General features: G+C 39.6%; 1 protein-coding gene across 4 annotated transcripts in view; it reads left to right on the top strand.

The window, feature by feature from the left end:
* C1QTNF7 (C1q and TNF related 7) overlaps positions 1 to 22335 on the top strand; it is a 107946-nt gene extending 85611 nt beyond the window's left edge. For 3 of the 4 annotated variants that reach the window (XM_042936862.1, XM_042936863.1, XM_042936864.1), the window contains 2 exons: positions 14122 to 14367; positions 20372 to 22335. In XM_042936862.1, coding sequence (XP_042792796.1) covers positions 14122 to 14367; positions 20372 to 21003 — 878 coding nt within the window. In that variant the 3' untranslated portion in view covers positions 21004 to 22335. Of the gene's footprint in view, positions 1 to 6371; positions 6401 to 14121; positions 14368 to 20371 lie in introns of those variants that run through there. The other variant, XM_042936865.1, reaches the window with a different exon arrangement.
* The last annotated feature ends 206 nt before the right edge of the window (positions 22336 to 22541 follow it).

Genomic DNA, 22541 nt, shown 5'->3' with positions numbered 1-22541 from the left:
AGGGATACAGGAGTGCTGATGCATAGGGGCACTTGTACTTCAATGTTTATAGCAGCACTTTCAACAATAGCCAAACTATGGAAAGAGCCTAAATGTCCATCAGCTGATGAATGGATAAAGAAATTGTGGTTTATATTCACAAAAGAATACTACTTGGCAATGAGAAAGAATGAAGTATGGCCTTTTGTAGCAACATGGATGGAACTGGAGAGTGTTATGCTAAGTGAAATAAGTCATATAGAGAAAGACAGATACCATACGTTTTCACTCTTATGTGGATCCTGAGAAACTTAACAGAAGACCATGGGGAGGGGAAGGGAAAAAAAAGTTAGAGAAGCAGGGAGCCGAAGCATAAGAGACTCTTAAAAACTGAGAACAAACTGAGGGTTGATGGGGGGTGGGAGGGAGGAGAGGGTGGGTGATGGGTATTGAGCAGGGCACTTGTTGGGATGAGCACTGGGTGTTGTGTAGAAACCAATTTGACAATAAATTTCATATTTAAAAAAAAACAAAGTATTTTTACTCAATACGTGCTATTTGCATGGTTCTCTCCTCGCACACATGGCTGTACCCCAAGTCTTCAAATGCCAGCTCTCTCTAGTTGAACATATTCCCAGGGCCGGTAGAAGCTTTCTGAAAGACCTCCATAGTATAGAGTTCCCTGAATGGATGAATCACTCCTTGGTTGGTATTTTGCATTGCCCTGCGCCAGCCTCAGGTTCTGTATGTAGCTGCTGGCTTCTTACTGGCTTCCTCACCCTAGGAGGACTCTATCCTGGCTTAAGGTCCCATCTAATGGCCAACCCCACCTGCATCCTCAGCACCATCTGCCTCTTGAGAAGGCAAGGAGAGGCTCTTTGCCTCTCCAATGGCTACCCCTCTACTGGCTCTCTTCTCTGATGGCCTTCTGCCTTTACAGAACTAGAATTCTCTGGTTTCTATGATCACATAAGACATCAAGCTCCAGGGGTGGGCCAAGCTCCCCCACAACTTGTTTATCACATGTCTCTGATCCCACGAAAGCTGCAAAGCTTTCAGTTTCACAGTTTAGCTAAACATCCAACTGGAGAATAAACAGCTTCTTTCTTGCAGGCACCTTTCACATTATCAGTGATCCTTTGGGATCCTCGCCACTTGGTTGGAAAGTTGGTGTCACTCTTCTCTTACCTCCCTTATCGGAATGGAGGGGAGAGCTCCTCAGCACTTCCTTATCAGCTATTATCTCCCTACCTTGAAGCCTCTCTTCAACCATTAATCATTTTTGAACTTCTAGTTTTCTCTTATGTGTACTGAAAGTGGATGCTGGTCCAGCTATTTTTGGCAAGTCTTAAGTGGATGTGTGGGAACCGATTGCCCATTTATTCCCTACTTTGGGTCCTCATCTGAAACTCCAAGATGATAAGTCATCTTGTTAAACATAGTTCTGTGAGTATTTGATGAATGTCTGTCTTTTCCAGTAGACTTTTCCTCGATAAGGGCTCTGTGTTTACTCTCCCTTGAATACCAAGACCAAGCATTCAATGTCTAGCATATAGTAACAGCTCAATAAATATGTGATGAGGTAATCAGGGGCACCTGGGTGGCTCAGTCGGTTGAGCGTCCGACCTCAGCTCAGGTCATGATCTCGCTGTTTGTGAGTTTGAGCTCTGTGTTGGGCTCTGTGCTGACAGCTCAGAGCCTGGAGCCTGCTTCGGATTCTGTGCCTCCCTCTCTCTCTGCCCCTCCCTCACTCATTCTGTGTCTCTCTTTCTGCCTCTCAAAAATAAACATTTAAAAAAAAATTTAAATAAATATGTGATGAGGTAATGAATAGAAAAACAATATGAAAGAGGGAGAAGACCAGATTTGTATCATTAAAACACCCTGCTTTAGAAGAACTAACAGACAGAGCATCATTCGAACAATAGAAGATCAGGCAAAGATTCCCAAAACCTGGCTATCCATCAGAATTACTCATGGAGCTGTTGAAAAATATAGATGCTTAGATCTGATCTGCTGGTATGCTGATTCAATAGATCTCATTGAGAATCCATGAGCTAAGATGCATAAGAGAGATCTAAATAATGTGCCAGGAGAGCTCCCGGGAAGGAGAAGCTGTACCTGATGGGGAGAATCAGGGAAACTTTCTGGACAAAGCAATGCATAAGGATGAAAAATGTGAGCAGGTGAAGAAAGAGGCATGGGGAAGACATGGTTATCAGGAACTTGTAAGCCAGAGAAGATGAAGTAAGCAAGGCACTGTGACTAGAAAGAGATTAGATTCTGGACAGAATCTAGTGCTTTGGGGAGGAGGAGTCAGATGGGCATTCCACCTGACTGAAAGCTCTTTGGATGCAGAAACCTGACCTAAAGTTAGCAACACCCAGGGAGGTATATGGTGTAATGTGGTTGGGTGAGCCACCTGTGGATTAGACTGCCTACATTCTTCACCTATAAAAGGAGGAGGATGAAATTATTCACCTCAAGAGGTTATCATGAAGATTAAAAGAAGTATTGATGTAATGTCTTAGTCTGTAAGTGCTCGTTATATATCAGCTAGAACTTTTTTTTAATAATTCTAGTACCTAACAAAATAGCCAGTTCTGCAAATATCTTCCCAACGTTGCATTTAGTCAAGGTCAGGTTGGTGGCTTGAAATAAGCCATGATGGGAAGTTTGTTTTGCTGTTGTTGTTGTTGTTGTTGTTTTAAATCATTAATCATCAAGGAAATGCAAATCAAAACCATAATGAGATACCACCTTGTACCTGTCAGAATGGCTAACATCAAAAAGACAGGAAGTAACCAGTGTTGGCAAGGATTTGGAGAAAAAGGAACGCTCGTTCGTTGTTGGTAAAAATGTGAATTGGTTCAGCCACTGTGGAAAACAGTATGGAGGTTCTTAAAAAAATTAAAAATACCACATGATCCCATCATTCCACCACTGGGTATCTAACCAAAGAATATGAAAATGCTAATTCAGAAAAATATATGCACCCTCACCGTGGGAGTGTTTATACACCGAGGAAATTGGCAAAACTACAAACTTGAACCCTTTCTTTGAGATCTGAACCAACGCATTGTTAGATGCTCTGTGGATATTGATTGGATTGATCTAGATTGAACAGACTTCAGTTGAAAAGTGAGTCAAGGATACAGGAAAACAAAAGCACAAGCTGAGAGGAAAAACTTCTCTGTATAGGCAAGACAGAGGAAGACCTTGGCCTTGGAATGACTGACAGGAAAAAACAGAATATGATTTTTTTACTCTAAGCTAATGAAATAAGCTTCAGCATATTATTTTACCCATCACTTTCACCATTGTCTCTAAAATAAGCATCAGAAAAGCTGAGTGAAATAGTCACTAACAAGCTGTAGCCCCATCAGAGCTCTGAATGCTCTAGGAGAAAATTTCAAAGGCTAGTTCTCTCTGGAAAGAAGATGTCCGAGAAGATACAGTTAATAAGGAGTTATCTGAGATGAAAAATAATTTTAAAAATCTAATATTGCAAAACAGAAAAATGCATGATACCTCAATAATACAAGAAACTTTATCATCAAATATTAAAGAGAAATTAAGGAAGTTGCAAATGACACAGGAAAGAGAATATAAATGCCCGAAAATTGTATCAACACTTGGCCAAGGGAAGGCAGTAACACAAAAATACATCTGTCTGTTTTGGAAGTCAACAAACCACTTCTAAGTTCTTTAATAGAGATTGTGCTATTTCATAGAATGAGTGAGAAAAGTCCTTTAAGAAGTCATTACTTTATATAAATAAATTAACACATCAAACGGCTAAAACACCTGAAATTAAGCTTGTAAGGACTGATATTCTAGTTCAGCCTCTTACAACACTTCAGTGTCAGAAGTGGGGAGATTTCTTCAAGTCAGATAGTCAAGGCCATCTTACACATAAAAGTGTTATGGTGTGACATTATATTGGTACTGAGCTAATGGAAGCATTTAGCCCCAGGGACCTGCTTTGCCTGTTCAAGTTCAATACAGTCATGCGGTTTTTCAATACGGTCATACGGTTTTATTTCAATGAATTGCTAGGATCCCATTTACTTTTATTAGCACATGGACTACTCAAGACCTAAATACTCCCCTCCATGAACAACCCAAGAATTCTAGGGGCTTGCTTGCTTCAAAAGTGGTCATCCCAACTTCCAACCTACTTCCAAGGAAGATGTACAAAACAAAACCTTTAATTGTCCGCCCCATCCCCCCACCGTTGATTTAGCTGTCACCAATTTGTGACATTGTTGAACCCTAGTCACGCACATTCCAGTAGATGCTCGTCCGTTTGTGGGAGATACTGTTGCTGACCCCAATAGTACCCCCTTCCTAAGTTTCAGTGTAATGATCCTTTTAATTCACCACTATGTGTTTAACCACTATCCCCCAAATGATATCTGCTCTGACAGAATGACTGAAAGCAGACCAATTCGCAGCCTCATTCATACACTGTACCAAAGCCGCCACCCCAAAATCCTTTAGACCTTTTGGCCCAGATTCCCACTTACCTCCTGGTCAATTCCATTCTGTAATCCACCGTGTCCTTTCTTGGGGTGTCCTTTCTGGATGACAGGATTTGGACCAGGCCAACCCTGTAGTCCATGACTAACTTCCCAGAAGTTGCATCATGGAGAGGAATTGGACCCTTGGTTCTTTCCTTCCAGAAGACCATGGATGCTTTAAGCAAATAATCTCAACACCTCTCCAGCCAAAAATTCCTAAGAGGAAAAAGCCTTCATCGAGCTACTATCAAGTACCTCCTTGTATGCACAGCACTAAAAGAGTCACTTGAGTGACTTCTGTCAGTAACTGTCTCCTTAACTGTACTTGTATCTCTACCCATATGTATAGAAGTGGCATTTTTTACAAATTCCATCTCATCAGCCACAACACATTGTTAGGGGATATTAAGAACTGTGAGAAAGCTTAGAAATAATGAAGGATGCCATTTTATTTTGAGGAAGAGAAGACAAACCCAGGGACTCCATCTGATTAAGACCATACTCGATAAAATGATGGTAATCAGGGAAGGAAGGGGATAAAATCTGATGGTGTTAAGGGTACTAACTTGTAACGAGTGGTTAATAAACCTTAGAGCTCTAAGGCACAATTTGATGAATATAGGTAATATTATTGTACTATAATTATATAATTTGATAACAACCACATTACAATATTTAAGTATACCAAAGAACACCATACACCTTAAACTTACACAATGCTGTATGTAAAATTGACCAATTTTTAGAAACCCTACTCTAACTAGGCAGAAAATAACTGTCTCACTTCTGTGCCCAAGGCATGGTTTTTACTACCCTATGATAGCATTCATATTTTGGACAGCCAACAAATCCAAAAGACCATTTTCCTCCAGATGGGAGGGTGGACAGCTAGGGTAAAATGAAGATCATCAAGATGGGGATCCCATCCATCTTCTTGGTCAAACTTAGCATCAGTGTTCACTTCGATAACTTTGAAAATACTTCTCCCAATTAGCGTTCTCAATGGCTTGAGAGGAATGGTGGGGAAAGCAGGATAAAAACAAGATTTTTCAGACACTGAATTTCCATAAATGACATCATGAATTATATATTGCTGTTGCTAAGGAGATGTAAGAAGTATGTATCAGAAGGAAACAAAGAAACTGATTACACCAAAGATGAGCAGTCACAGGCTTTGGAGAACCATTCTGCTTTTTGAGTTGTTATGATCAATTCTCTATAGTAACAAAGACATATCAGTCTTCTAAAAATACCCAATCATTTATCCATTCAGCAGAAAACAAAGAAAAGATCAGTGCAGTACTCATAGCCCTCTTCCATTTCAGAGCACATAGGATGCGGGGCCCTTTTCCTGCCATGTTGACCAAGAATATTTACCACCTCTCCCTGTTTAGTCCACGAGACACCACCCAATTTCCAGAATTTGAAGATTCTACCTTGAAAATTCTCAACTAGGAAATGACTCTCTTCTCTAAGTTAACAACTAATTTCCAGTCAGTGAGTAATTTTTTTCCTGAAACTTCCACTCAGTGGAAAACAAATTAAGAGGGAAAAACTTAAGTAAACAAATCTGCAAAAAGAGGCCACGACATACAGAGGTGGAGACACCTCTAAACTCACCAGTCAAAGAAAGCAGGAGCTTCAGGTTTATCTCAAACAAAACCGTAATTTTGACCAGCCCCTGATTGAGCCTCACCCCATGAATGACTTCCAGGACCTCTGGCTTTTTGGGACTAAAGGAGAAAATTATTTTTAGCACAACTATTTGGAAACCTCTGAGAACTTGGATCTCTTTTTCTGTCTGGTACCAAAGCAAGTTTTTCGCTGAAGCTCTCATGAAAGATCCTCAGTCTCTTGTGGATTTAGAATCCTGGAGCAAGCCACCAACCCAGAGAAAGGTATGGTGTTTCTTTTTTTTTTTTTTTTTAGAACTTTGGCAAATGTAGATGCAGTGGCCCATTTCATGATGGTAGCTTTGGAGTTTATTAAACAGACAGCTCTGTAAGAAAAATCCATGAAACTGAAGACCTGAGTTCAAATCTCTGGTCTGACAGTAGTTTTGTGGCCATAGACAAGTTACCTGACTTCTTGAGACATCAGTTCCCTGTCCAATCGACCACAGGGGGTCCTTTGGAAAGATGATACGGACTTAACGTTGCTCTGTAGGCTACAAAATCTTTGCCAGCTCTCAGAATATTTTACTCTTATGCCGTCATAGCACTTTACATAAAGCAGTCGAAGCTTTATCAGTCATGAGCTGTTGATATAACTAAATGTTGAGTAATACATGCTTTCTTCATTCAGCCTTCACTGAGCCTCTCCAGTCTTGGTCCTAAATGTTAGCGATACAGAGTTTATATTTCGGTGGAGAAAAAGCAAGGAGATAGACAGTCCTAACACAGCGTAGTTGTGAGGTGCTGCACGCCGCGTAGTGACAGGAGAAGGGAAGGTTTTCCATGGCTAACCGGAGAGGCACTTGTGAGGAGGAAAACTGGAGCCCCAAAGACAGAGATGAGGAACCAACCAGAAGCTTCTGGTATATGAACACCTAAGTTCTCTACCCTGTCTTGCTCACTCCTAGGGTCACTCCTAGGGCAGCTAGGGAAGGATAAAACCTACTATTGTGAAATGTCTTCCTCTGGGGGCCAAGGATATGTCACGTTTTGGCCACGCCTGGTTACCTATCTTTTCCCTAATGATTTCCAGGAAAAATACATTCTCGAGTCAAACTAGTAATCGAGTCAGCCCTTTGTCATGAAGTGATGTGACAGTTTCCCTCCCATGATGTGGGGGAAAACTCGAGTGTTTGGAGACAGGAAGAGCTCAGTTCAAATCCTGCCTGTGCCATTTTTATGGCTGTGTGGACCTGGGCCCTCAGAGTCTCAATTATCTTGTTTGTAAAATCCAGATAATATCACCTACTGCATATGAGTGGTTTAGGGATGAAGTAAATGCTGTTTTAAAACACCCAGCACAGGGGGCCTGGGTGGCTCGGTTGATCAAGTGTCTGACTCTTGATTTTGGCTCGAGTCATGATCTCACAGTTCACGAGCTCAAGCCCCACGTCAGGCTTTGCACTAATGGCATGGAGCCTGCTTGGGATTCTCTCTCTCCTTTCTCTCTGCCCCTCTCCTCTTCATGCTCTCTTTCTCTCTCTCTCTCTAAAAAAAATAAATAAATAAATAAATAAATAAATAAATAAAGCACAGTAATAAAAATGCTAGTATGTTCCCTGCATTCCAACTCATCTGGGTTTTTTTTTTTTTTCACTTAGTGTTTTTTCTGTTATGGTAAAATATACGTAACATAAAACTTACAATTTTTAAGTATACAGCTCTGTGGCAGCAAGGGTACTTACACTGTTGTACAACCATCACACCATCATCTATCTCCAGAACTTTTTGAGACTTTGAACTCATTAAATATTAACCCCCACCCCACTCTCCAGCTGCTGGCAAGCACCATTTGACCTTCCATGTCTCCAATTTTGACTATTCCAGATACATCATGTAGGTAAAATCATGCAATGTTTGTCCTTTTGTGACTGGCTTATTTCACTTAACATAAAGTTTTCAAGATTCCTCCATGTTGTAGAATGGGTCAAAATTCCCTTTTAATGGTCGAATAAGATTCCATTGTATGTAGGTACTATACTGTGTCTATCCATTCATCTGCTAATTCACCTTTTTGCTGTTATGAATAATGCTATGATGAGAATGGGTGTGCAAATATCTGAGTCTCTGCTTTCAGTGCCTTTACGTATATACCCAGAAGTGGAATTGCTGGATCATATGATAATTCTAGGTTAAGTTTTTTGAGGAATTAACTTACCGTTTTGCACAGCTGTTGCGCCATTTTACATTCTACCAAGTATGTTTTTTCCAGGTTTACTGAGATATAATTGACATATAACATTGTGTAAGTTTAAGGTATGCAATGTAAAAGTTTGATACATATATGTATTGTGAAATGATTATAGCAATAAGTTAGTTAACACATCCATCACCATACATAATTATTATTTTTCGTGTGCACTAAGAACACACAGTAACATCTCTTCTCTTAGCGACTTTCAAGCATGCAAGAGACTATTATTAATTGCAGACACCATGCTGCACATTAGATCCCCAAAACTTATTCAGCTTGTAACTGAAAGTTTGTATTTTTTGACCACCATCTCCCCATTTTCCCCACCCTCCAGCCCTGGGCAACCACCATTCCACTTTCTGTTTCTATGAGTTCAGTGTTTTAGATTCCACATATAAGTTAGATCGTACAGTGTTTGTCTTTCTCTGACTTCTTTCACCTAGTATATTGCTTTCAAAGTTCATCCGTGATGTCACAAGTGACAGGATTTCCTTCTCTTTATGGCTGAATAATATTTCATTGTATATATACCACATTTTCTTTATCATTCATTTGCCAGTGGATATTTAGGTTGCTTCCATGTCTGGATTATTGTGAATAATGCTGCAATGAACGTGGGAATATAGATAGCTCTTTGATATCCTATTTTCTTTTCTTTTGGATATATACGCAGGCGTGGGAGACCACTGCCAAGGATCTTTTTCTCTGTGTTCTCTTCTAGAGGTTTTCCAGTTTCAAGTCTTATATTTAAATCTTTAATCCATTTTTAGTTGATTTTTTGAGTGGTATAAACTAGTGATCCAATTTCATTCTTCTGCATACAAATATACAGCTGCCCAACACCATTTTATTGAAGAGACTATTCTTTCCCCAGAAAGTATTCTTGGCTTCCTTTTCAAATATTAGTTGACTGTATATACATGGGTTTTTTTAATAAGTAAAAACATGCTATTTACAAAGAGATCTCAACCAGTGGACACATTTTCTAAAAGTTCAATTTTTGCAGTGATTTATTCAGTATTTCTCCAAGTACTTTCATGATGAGTTTAGCAAGAACAAAGGGTTCTATCACTAAAAATCTTAGAAAACACTACATGCTACATTCCTGCCTTACACATTCAAAACACATTTTTGACATAAAGAGTGTGAAATCTATAGTACCATAAAGTAAATATAAGTTTCAAAAACTGAAAACCTGTTACTTTATAATCCCTACAGAAAAATAGGATACATTAGCATCCCAGGACAGATCTGCACAAGATTAACAATATTTCCAGAGCTTTGATTTTCTCACTCCAAAGGAGCGTGATGTGGGAAAAAATACATTTTAGCACATATTCTACATAAATTTGCATATTCAATGTAATTCTTCAAAATACTTTGTATGAGGCATGACTGCAAATGTGGATGAGGTTTCTTTTTGTAGTTTTGAAAATGATCTAAAATTGGAGTATAGTATACATTGAGTTGTGTACTTTAAATTGGTCCAATTTATGGTGTGTAAATTAAATCTCAATAAATCTGTTAAAACATATTATAATGTTTATAAAACCATGACCCACATAGTGCAGTCCCAGCCAAAATAACCAAATCCACTGCAACCCAGTGGGACAGTGGGCAAAGGATAGATTATTCAATATAAGGTGCTGAAAATATACAGCTGGATCCCTACCTCACACTTTTTATCAGAAACATTCTAATGGGTCAAAGATTAAATGTGAACAAATGAAACAACAAAGAAACTGAAAGTGGGAGAATTTTTTTTTTTAGTATCGTGGAGTGAGGAAGACCTTTTAAATGGAATAAATTGAACTTCAAAAATGTTTTTATAATAAAAATTTTTTAAAATTCATGAACAAAATACAAAGGCAAACTGGGGGAAGCTATTTTCTGCTCATATCATAAACTATGTACACACACACACACACACACACACACACACACACACACAAAGCGACTTATTGTACTGTTACTTATACAAGAATGAAAAAATCCCAAATATCCATCAGTAGGAGATAGGTTAAATGTAACACAACCATATAGTGGATATTCTATAGTCACTAAAAAAAGGATGAGGCAACTCTACCTACTGATAACAGAAAATCTCTTAGGTACCTGAAAAAGCAAGATATAGAAAGTTGCATATTTTTTGCCAAAGTGGAGAAGAAGACACACAAGAAACTAGCAACAATGATTGCCTCTAGAGAGGAGGACTGCATGTCTGGAAGACTGGGAGGAAGGGAGAGATTTACTTCTCATTGCATACCCTTTTTTAATTTTATAAATGTGCATGTTCTATCTGTACCAAAAAAAAGATAATTATTTAAAATATTTCTAAATACTTAGACTATGCAAAATTGAAACAACTGAAGTCTTTTGTTTGTGTTTTTAAACACTGTGAGAGGGACCCACAGACCCCTTGAATATTTAAGTTCTTTTTTCTCTTTCCCTTATAATATTCTCATATTCCATTCTCCCATGTTTTTCATTTAGTTTTTCATAAAACACATACCTCACCCTGCCAAAAAAAACCCAAAAAAACAAACAAAAAAAAAAACTTCTCTGTCCACAGCGTGAGTTTTTTATGCCAAACACTGTTCTAGATGGTTGTAGAAATCAATGACTAAGACAAAGATCCCTGCTGTATGCCCTCATCCCTTACGTTCCATCAGATGGAGATATACCATATTTTTAAATCATAATAAAGGTAATAATAATCTAGTGAGTTAGAAGATGGTGGGTACAAAGAATAGAAAACAATAGAGCAGAAGGAGGGGGTGGGGGTATGAGATGGCAGATGGCAATGTTAAATACAGTGTAAGAATTGGCTTCAGGGAGAGGTTGGCATTTGAGCAAAGACTCAAAGAGGGAGATGAGTGAGTGAGACATGTAGACAACATGGGGAAGAGAAGACAGAGGGAAGAGACAGCATGAAGGCCCTAAGGCAGAACATTCCTGGTGTCTTTGGGAGACACCAAGGCATCCTGAGAGACTGGAGCTGGAGAGAGGGAGAGAGAGTAGCGGAGGATGAAGTTAGGGAAGTAAGGAGGGTGGGTGCCCAATCCAGTAGACCCTTGAACCATGTACCATGAGACTTTTGGCTTTTAAGTAAAGTGAGGAAACATGGCAGGGTGATGACACTGTAGTTTTCTATTATAACCCACACTCCTTTGTCATCCTAATAAACTGAGTCCCGAGACTCAAGTGGCCAGTTACCACCACTCTGTCATTATGTGTCAGGCAGCACAACACATTGTTCCTCGATTCTGATGAGGACTCTTAATGGATAATCATTTTGAGAGCCTTTCAAAACTTCTAATTGGGGATGCTTCCGGCATTTAGACTACCATACAGACAATATTCTAATGCATTTGTCAATGAAAGGCAAACCATTTGTTCAATGAATGCATCTGTTTCTTTTTTTTTTTTTTTTTTTTTTTTTGGCTCTTTCATTATTTTCTTTTTTTTTTTTCCAATATATGAAATTTATTGTAAAATTGGTTTCCATACAACATGAATGCATCTGTTTCAATTGTATTAAGTTTTTACCTCCTTTGAGCACCTTTTTGCCTGGCTATTGGAAATATTAATATCCTTTCTTCCAAGCACATGTTTAGAATTTCTGCTTTTTCTATTCACCATAACCTGGAGCCTTACCCCAAGCTTCTTTGTAGACTGATCCCTGACTATTGGCGTGTTTGTGTTTTCAGCTTCTCCATCGTAATGTCTGAGAAGCCACTTCCCACAGCGCCTTCTCTCCAAGTAATTTCAAGTTCATCTTAGAATCAAGTCCTGGTCTCAGCTATAGGATGCCATCCCATGTCTCTTTAAACATTTAAACATTTAAACTTTTATGAGTATCTCCTATGAACATGTTCTATTCTTTCAAATTCTTTCTCAAAGCCTCCTCTCATCCATTTTTTACACACAAAAAAGCTAGCAATTTCATCATCACAGTTTTGTTTTAACTGTGGCAGAGGTATGGATAGAATGTTCTTTCATTTTCTATCATCTGGGACACCTTTGAAAAGGCTGGTATCTTTATCAGATCCACCGGGCTTTTCAGAAAGTGCCTTCATCCCAGTTGAGCAATGGAATCAGTAATGTTGAATTTGTGCTCTATTATAAGCAGACAGTGCACAGCAAAAATGTTCTCCTGGATGTGGGGGAGGGAGAACGGTGGGGAGAGACACTGGTGACGTGGAGATTTGGTGAAGGATACAGGGCCTATATCTGGGTAAGTTGCTTCAGTTTCTCACTAATAAGATTTCTAGGAATAGACTTATTTTGAATCACATGTGCACGCTGTGTTTTTCTCAATTTGTCATTCCTATGCTCTGGCAAATTTCTAGGTCTAATTCCAAGATGTTGCAATTTCCCCATGGGTATCATAAAACTGGTACAGCGCGCCTGGTTAATTTTCTGATGTGGCTGTAAGAAAGCAAGGAAGCCCCATCCGATTGCTTTTTTTACATTTCATGATTATTTCCTTTGGGCGGGTACATGCCAGGCATATACGTCAAGCGATGTTGAGATTTCTTATTAAAGCACAGGTCCAACTACCCCAAAACTATTCATTTGCACTGCCCTAAAACCACGTGCATACATTCTCCCATCCAAGAAGCTGCTAATCCTAGGGACCATTTAGCCTAGAAAGTCAGGTGTCCCAGCCCATATGGCCCACCGCTCAGTTTATATGCCAAACGTCATGCTAATAAATGATCCGTCATTCTCAGGATCCTGTTTGTGGAGGGAAAAACCAAGTCCTATTAGACCACAACTAAAGAGACCTGTTGTCTGCCTCCCTAGGCACATGTGACACCATGCATGGTTTAATTTCACTCAGCTCTTTAATTGAGCCCTGGTGCTAACAGCTTAATGGTTCACTAGGGCATTGTATTCTGCAGATTTTAAATTAAAGTTTGAGCCCCCCCCCCCCTCCTTAGGACATACACAGTACTCCAATTAACACTAATTGGTTTTACACATGATTATCAAGTGAAAAACATGGTTTTCCTGAAAATGCCACTTCTTTTCTCCCGCTTAAAAAAAACCCACAAATTCTAAGAAAATGACCATGGATGCATGCCAAGACTAGATATAAGGATGCCTAGCATAGTGTTTATATTGGCAGAAAACTGGAAGGAAATATCTACAATGGAGAATTGTATACACAAAGAATAGTACAGAAAATGCAACATTTTTTTAATGTTAAGAATAATTTTTGACATGGGAGGATGTTCATGATGTATTGTAAAGGGAAAAAAAAGTTGGAGACATACAGGAGGGGCATAATATCATTTTCCTCCACAGCATAGACAGAAAGACCGGAAGGATGTCTGTATCAAAATGTAAAGAATAATTATCTCTAGTGGTGGGAATATTGTTGATGTTTACCTTATTCGTTTGCATTTCTAATTTTCTAAAAATAATGCATTATTTCTGCAAGAAGAAACCATCATTTTTCAAAGTCCATCATCGAGCCAACAGGAAAAAAAAATGCAACAAGTGGCTTTATTTTGAATTTTTTTTAACCCTTCATCTCCACCAACCCTTGTGTGGGACACTGAGAACCCTCCATCAGTAATGTGTTAATAGTTTCCAATGGAATTACGAGAGGTAACTGAGGTTTTATACATGCGTGGAGAGGCGAGCGCTGAAGTACGCGGTTGCCAATGCCCGCCCTCATGTTCATTTGTGCCAAAACTACCACCTGAGAGGGTGGATTTATGTCCCTGTGTTTCTTTTCCAGAGCCAAAGATGTTTATCTTGCTCTATGTTACAAGTTTTGCCATTTGTGCCAGTGGACAGCCTCGGGGTAATCAGTTCAAAGGAGAGAGCTACTCCCCAAGATATATCTGTAGCATCCCTGGCTTACCTGGACCTCCGGGACCCCCTGGAGCGAATGGTTCCCCGGGGCCCCATGGTCGGATCGGCCTTCCAGGACGAGATGGTAGAGACGGCAGGAAAGGAGAGAAAGGTGAAAAGGGGGCTGCAGGTAATGAACGATGAAGTGCCATGAAACACCCCTCGTTCACCCACCCACCCTCCCCCGCCTTAAACCGCTTCCTTTCTCTGTTGCCTTTTCTAATGGGAATTGCTCCTGAAATCCCTTCTCTATTTCACCTTCCTCAATCATAACAATGTGTTGAGCCCTTACTGTGCTTTAGATACCGCTCTGAACTCTTTACCTACACCTTATTTGATGGCAATGACAACTCTTTTGGTTATCCCATTTTACAGATGAGAACACAGAGCAATAACATGGTTAAATTGATTACTGAAGACGGAAGTTCACTGCTAGTGACCGGCAGAGCTGGACTCAAACACTGATGCCCGTGGCCACGGGGCTGTTATAGCTAGCAGGCAATGGCTGGATGTGCGAGGGCATGGATGGATAGACAGACAGATGGACAAGGAAGAGAAATGGACAGACGAAGCAGAGGCAGGAATTAGGAGCCAAAAGCACAGATGCCATCCTGACCTGTACTAAATATCCTGAGCAAAGCTGCATAAAGGACTTCTAGGTTTTATTTTTCACAGATGAAATGGCAATAGCACTGTTTAGCCCACCGTTCATAGCTCATCTCTTTCCCTCCTGTCTTGTCCCAGCTAGAAAAGTACATTCGTATCACCCTTAACAGCAACACAATTGCTCCCTACTACTTCAGGAATGTTTACTTTTTTCCCCCCCACAAATAAATTGGCCCAGGAAGATTGCCAGACTCTGCAATCCTTCAGAGTAAACCGAATTGAAATTCTAGAGAAGCTGGGTTAACTCTAAAAGAGGAAGCGATGTGGCATCAATCTTTAAAAACAAGTTTCCGAGTGTAAAGGCTAAGACAAAAGACAGGAAGAGAAAAGTCAATTAGTCTAAGAAACATGTCTCTATCTAGTCATTGCCCCTGATTTACTGGTGTTACGTGAAATAGCAGCATAATATACATGCAAGTTACTGGATAATAATTCATTTCTGAATTTGTCCTGCAGAAAATACTTGGAAAATCAGTAGCTACCGAATGTGTGAATATTGTTCAATATTAGATTAAAAACCTTTAGGTAAAGGTTCAACATCAGATAAAGAACCTTTAATTTGGAGCTTACATCTTAATCTATGGTGACACCTATGACTACAACTTACCGCTGTGTCATGATCACGAAGAGCCTTGAAATCCTGTAATAGTAACAGGACCGTCGCTACATACGACCAACCCTTTTAGTTTCTTTACTGTGTCTGGAAGCAATAATGTAGTGCTTCCACAAGCATGTATTGGAGTCAGTCTGATTGAGGCTTAGATCTCGGCTCCTTCAATTACTAACCTAGTATCCTTGGACCAATAACCGCTTGAAGCCTCAGTTTCCTCATTTGTAGTAAGGGTGATTGTGACAGTTAATAATACAATAATACACGGAAAACACTCAGTAGGGTAACTGCCATCTGGTAAACACTCAGTAAATGTTAGTTCTTATTACATATCACACAGTGATCTGCAAACATGAGTCATAGCTAACTTGCTGAATATCCAAACTCATGTAATAAACTCGAAATGGGCGCTCAGTTTCATTAAGTAGTTCTGCTATCATTTAAAAATACACATGTGGAGAGGTGCCTGGCTGGCTCACTTGGTGGAGCATGAGACTCTTGATCTCAGGGTTGTGAGTTTGAGCCCCACATTGGGTGTAAAGATTACTTAAAAAATAAAATCTTTAAAAATATAAGTATGTAGAGGGGCGCCTGGGTGGCTCAGTCAGTTGGGCATCCGACTTCGGCTCAGGTCATGATATCATGGTTCGTGAGTTCGAGCCCCGCGTCGAACTCGGTGGCTCGAACCGAGCCACCGAGTGGCTCAGTGCTGGCCACTCAGAGCCTGGAGTCCGCTTCCGATTCTGTGTCTCCTTCTCTCTCTGCCCCTCCCCCACTTGTGCTCTGTCTCTCAAAAATAAATAAATGTAAAAAAACATTTTTTAAATATAAAAGTATGTGGATATGCATTCAGATTAAATTGAATTGTTCATAATTATTACAAGGTTAACCATATGAGGTCAGCTACACCTCCGTATTCATGGGTACACCCAAGCATTGTCCTTCAACAAGCTTCTTGTGTACCTGTTGTTATCCAGTATTATTCCAGACCAGTGTTTTTCAACCTCTATCCTAATGATATTTCAGGCCAAATAATTATTTACTGTGGGATGGATATCCTATGCATTAGAGGACATTTAGCAGCATCCGACTAGCTGCCAGTGGCACCCCCACCAACTATGACAACAAAAATGTCTCCAGACATTGCCAACTATTCCTTGGTGGGCAGTGTAAAATTGTCCCTGGTTGATATTACTGTTCTAGACAAAAAGAACACAAACATGAATAAGACATTGCCTTGATAAACATTTGGGTGTGGAAGGCCAATATAGAAACATATAATTACAATATTCATCATCATCATCATCATCATCATCATCATCATTATCATAGCCATTTATTAAGAACTTACTACATCGGGAATTTTACATTTAATACTTAATGTTTATCATAAGCCTATTAGAAAACATTATAATCAGCAATAATTGTGTTACAATGGAAAAATTGAGATTTGGAAATAAAATGACTTTGCGAACCTGAGATTATTTAAATCCAATATGCACACATACACACATAAGGATTTAGAACATCTAAGAAAGGTAGGAATGCCTTTGTGATCAATGAAGAAAAACACACCTTATTTACAAACAACAGTAACAGAGCCCTGGTGTTTTGGGGATAAGCTGTTAATGCATCTGAAACTGGGCACAACATGGCTAGTAGTCTTTGATTCTTCTTTCCCCTTTAATGACACCACGAATGTCTTCTCCTTCATGTGCCCTTGGTAACATTCCCCACCACATCCATCCCAACCAAGCACAAGCAGAATCAAGCATATTTTTGCTCAACTTCTCTACCTTAAATTACAAATACAGAGCTTATCATACTGAATTAGAAACTTTCTATTAAAAATATGTCTCCTTCACTGGTCTGTCATAATTACTGTTGTAGCAGAATAGTACCATTTAATTTAATCTGAATGCACATCCATATAAATATCTTCAGATAGCACTGGAATCACCTCATGAAACCAATCACTCTAGTTTCTTATATGGCTTTGGATATTCATGAACTTAGCTATGACCCATATTTGCAGATCACAGTGTAATATGTAGTAACAGCTAACTTGAGGGTGAAATAGGTGTCATTCATATCAATGTCCCACTCAGTCCCTAGCATAGTGCCTAGCATGTAGTAGATGATCAATCAATATTACACAGTTTAGATGTATGTATGCATGCACACACAAACCCTGGGATGGATGGATGGATGGATGGATGGATGGATGGATGGGAGAAAAAAATAACACTGAAGAAGAAATCTTTGTAAGCCCATTTCATGGAGAACTAAGAAATCCTTTCTCTCCAAGTGTTAGTACCTAAACATAGACTAACCAGTACTCCATAATTCTCCCTCTACGTAATCATATGTCTAACTAAATAGGAAGAGGGAGACTGATTTATCCCTTCTTTCCATTATTCATTAATTGGCCATTAGCACAGGTGAAAACCCTTCATGCAAATAGGAAGAATTACTTCAAGTTACTACAGCTCACCTCTGATTTTCTAATTCAATAACTATAGAAACCCAAACACTGAGATGGTAAAGATCTTTCCATGGCTAGCATTGTAAAATTGCATTTGTGGTTTTGTCTCAAAGAATTTTCAATAGGATGAGTCCTTAAGCAACCTAGTCCAACACCTTCATTTCAAGGACTGAGAAACAAGTCAGAGAGATGAAGCCCCTTCTTCAAATTCACATAATGAATCCATGGATGAACTAAAGTTTGCTGGTCTGCTGAGCCACTGTTGACTGCTTTTCTCACTAGGTTTAGAGTGGATTTAAATCCAGTTCTTCATATTGAAGCATTTGAAACACAGACAAGTGACTTGCCCAAAGTCATAGAGACAGGAGGATTAGAGTACATAATGAAATTTAATAGTCAAAATTGTTGCTGATGCCAAAAAGTTTTTCTATTATACATCCAAGGTCACTCATGACCTTCATCCATGAAGACAGCAAAAGTTAAGCTCCTATTGAAGATAAAAATAACAATTTAGAATTTGTGGTCCTTGATTCAAAAGTAAATTTAACATAAAATTGTATTCATATTTTATTTCTACCAGAAAGAAGCAAACATTGAAAGATCACACTATTATGGCCTTATTTCAAGAAATCAATACCAGAGCATATTCTGGCCAGGACCAGGGGAATTTCAACTTCACAACAAAAGCCATCCAGAGCTTTAGGACAGTTCTGTGATCGGTAACGATACTGATCCCAGTCACCAAAAAAAGGGGTTTCGTTCATTATTAAAATCTTTGGTGCATCATAAATTGTTAAACAACCTCTTTCCAAAACTATTAAAACAAAATACTGGATGTTTTAAGAGTAAAGCATTCATTCTAAAATTTTCATTATCCAGAACATTTCGTGCCTAAATTTGCCAAACTGAAAATTAATTAAACTCATATACTGGTGTGCATGTAATTTTCAAATAAAAGGTACCAAAGCACTATCAAGATAAAAATGTTCAACTTAATAAAGTTCCTGAAAGCAAATACATAGTTAAGAGTGAAAGTACACAGTATATCCATAATATATTTTCCCTGACTACAAAAGTCCTTCATGAATTTCCTATAATTTGGATATTTTTGAGGGTGTATCATTATACAAGCACTATCTATGGAACGGATTTGACCATAAAAATTAAAGGGCATTTTTATGCTATTAAGTCACTGTTATTATATATATGGTTTAAAAATTAAATAGATGTTGCTTATCCCTTTCAACCGACGATCACAAGTTCTCTGCATTTAGCCTTTGGTTGATCTGTAGATGTAAAGATTTGGACAAACAGAAAATATTTCACTGTGGTGATTTTGAATTTGTTGAAATCCTTTCACAGATATTATGTCTTTTCTATATATAAGGAGACCCAGAGAAATTAAGGGACTTGCCTAAAATGATACAACCATTTAGCTGCAGAGCCAAACAGAATTTAGGATTCTTGATTCCAGCCCCAAAGGTAAGAGGCACTTTGATGGAGGGGAAGCATCATTACACTAAGACTTGGATTCCAGTCCTAGCTTGCTACAGAAGCCAGTTTCTCCACCTCTCTGGGATTCGATTTTCTCCTCCAAAAAAGAGCTACTGCATAGCGGTGGCATCACTATTTTTCAGTTATTGTAGCATATTGAACCCTCACTATGTGGCAGGTGCTCTTTATACTCGAGCTGCTGCCCTGGGGAGATGCTCAGGCTCCAGAGTCAGGCAGGCATGAGTTCAGATCACAGATCCATCACGTACTAGCTTTGTTCCCTTGAGCAAACCAACTTCTCTGTAGCTCAGTCTCCCCATCTGCAATGGAAGTAATAATTCCTAACTCATAAAGTTGTTGCAAGTCCTAAAGAAGCCAATGCCTGTCAATAGAATGCTGTCCCTGGTACATAGTAAATGTTGAATACATATGAGCTCATCTAATTTTGATTAATTATTTTATTATTAAAACTAATAGAAGTAGGGCGGGACATGAGACTAAATAACCTCTAAGGATTCATCTGGCTCTGTCTGCTCCCATGACCCCACTCTGGAAAATATCATTATGCTCAATTGAATTTCTCCTGTGGTGACAAATACTGTATGTGACTGATTTAGTTGCAGATGATCCATCACCAAAATAGCACTTAAATGATTTTTCATATACTCAGGAAAATTCACCTGAAATTCTGATGAAAATCTTCTATTTGTATTTTAATGCATCAGTGATTGTTTTTAAGAGATGCATCAGTATTTAGTAGTGTCCCATTGAAAGTTGGCTGGAGAGACGAATTTAGGGTGTGCTGGCACTGTGTGGACATGCTGTTTGTGACTGTCTATCTAGAGGAACTATTAAATAAACTGTAAACTCTTTTTAAAGGTTTGAGAGGTAAGACTGGACCACTGGGCCTTGCTGGAGAGAAGGGGGACCAAGGAGAGACTGGGAAGAAAGGACCCATTGGACCAGAGGGAGAAAAAGGAGAAGTAGGTCCAGCTGGGCCTCCTGGAGCAAAGGGGGACAGAGGAGAGCAAGGGGATCCAGGGTTGCCTGGAGTTTGCAGATGTGGAAGCATCGTGCTCAAATCCGCCTTTTCTGTTGGCATCACAACCAGCTACCCAGAAGAAAGGCTACCGATTATATTTAACAAGGTCCTCTTCAATGAGGGAGAGCACTACAATCCTGCAACAGGCAAGTTCATCTGTGCCTTCCCAGGGATCTATTACTTTTCTTATGATATCACATTGGCGAATAAGCATCTGGCAATCGGGCTGGTGCACAACGGGCAGTACCGGATAAAGACCTTTGATGCCAACACTGGGAACCATGATGTGGCTTCGGGGTCCACGGTCATCTATCTGCAGCCAGAAGATGAAGTCTGGCTGGAGATCTTCTTCACCGACCAGAACGGCCTCTTCTCAGACCCGGGTTGGGCAGACAGCTTGTTCTCCGGATTTCTCCTGTATGTTGACACAGATTATCTAGATTCCATATCAGAAGACGACGAGCTGTGATCAGGACTGCCGTCCTGAATGTTCCAAGATTTTTGTGGCAGACACTTTGACTTAATCTGGGGCCTTGGAAGGTGGAGGAAGCAGCAATGAGATCCAAAGAGACTCCCACTCAGATTCCAAAGCATTTACAGAAAATTCTAGCAGAATCTATTAAAACAAGATGAACCACCAAATGGTTGAAACCACACCAAGATGAATTATATGAAACAATAACCCCAGATAAGAATCCTCCTGAAAGCAATGTTCATAAATATTTAAGCAAATTAAAGACAATGTTAACAAATTTTCTGTTAAACTCCCTGAGTGATAAAATCAGCTGGCAATGATATTGTCTCATTAAATCTTCATAAAATTACACTTTTGCTTGTTATTTAAGAGAATCATCACACCCCAGAGTCTTTAACAGTTCTCAAAAGTCAAAAACTAAAGGTAAGAGATACTAAGTGATTGCAAGTAAGCGAAAGTTATAACTTTCCTTTTTTTGTTGTTATGCGTTCCTTCGTGCTCATATCTGTATTCACTCAACAGCTCTTAAATACGCCTGTGTGAGCCAGACACTGAGGTGCTGGGTCAGATCTGATCATGAGTTTGGACAAAAGCTGTGCCTTCATACGGCTGGTGTGTGAGGAACATGCTGTCACAATTCAGGGAGATGAGCACCTGACCAACAGACTGACTCCAAGCTGGACATACATGGGAGCCGCTCTTCCTGGGAACGGGGGCCAGAGAAGGTTTCACACGTGGAAAAACACTAACCATGCTAAGTTGTGTGTGTTTAAGGAAGTGGGAGGGATACAAAGGAAACAAGGAATTCTGCAGCTGCATTTACCCCATCCCATCCTCGAAACACCACTGGTATTCGCAATCAGAAAAGGGTGGAAAGCCCAGAGATAAAGGGGACCTGGGAAGGGTAATGGAAATGAAGAGAAACAAGGTACTGAGATCAGCCAAGAGGTCATTCTCCTAAATTTGTTTAGCTTGATGGTTTCCAAGACAATTATTATTCCTCTTAGCTTGCACACGAATGAGGACACTACCTTACATTGGTGGGAAGCATTATTTCTCATGGATTTCCGAGGTATTGAATCCAAATAAAAGTGAAGCGTATGTGCACTGATTTATAGTGAAATGGTGGCAGTGAACAGGAGGAGGAGGGAAAGAGACCAGACGTCTGAGAAGATAACTGTCGCTTCCAAGCCTCATGGTCCCTGCAGTCCCGCTGTCCCTGGGGGACATGATTCCACATGATTTTTCATGATTTCTACTGACAGTGATAGGATTCCCTTACTTTCTTTTTGGTGGCTTCTTTTTTTAATGTTTATTTATTTATTTTTGAGAGAGAGCAAGGGGGGAGGGGCAGAGAGAGAGGGAGAGAGAGAATCCCAAGCAGACTCTGTGCTGATAGCACAGAGTCTGACATGGGATTCAAACCCACAAACCATGAGATCTTGACCTGAGCCAAAATCAAGAGCCAACGCTTAACTGACTGAGTCACCCAGGCTTTTTGGTGGCTTCTAATTTTTCTTCCATGCTTTCTC

The sequence above is a fragment of the Panthera leo genome, chromosome B1 (genome assembly GCF_018350215.1).
Source record: "Panthera leo isolate Ple1 chromosome B1, P.leo_Ple1_pat1.1, whole genome shotgun sequence".
Classification (NCBI taxonomy): domain Eukaryota; kingdom Metazoa; phylum Chordata; class Mammalia; order Carnivora; family Felidae; genus Panthera; species Panthera leo.
This window is presented reverse-complemented; position numbering and strand designations above follow the sequence as displayed.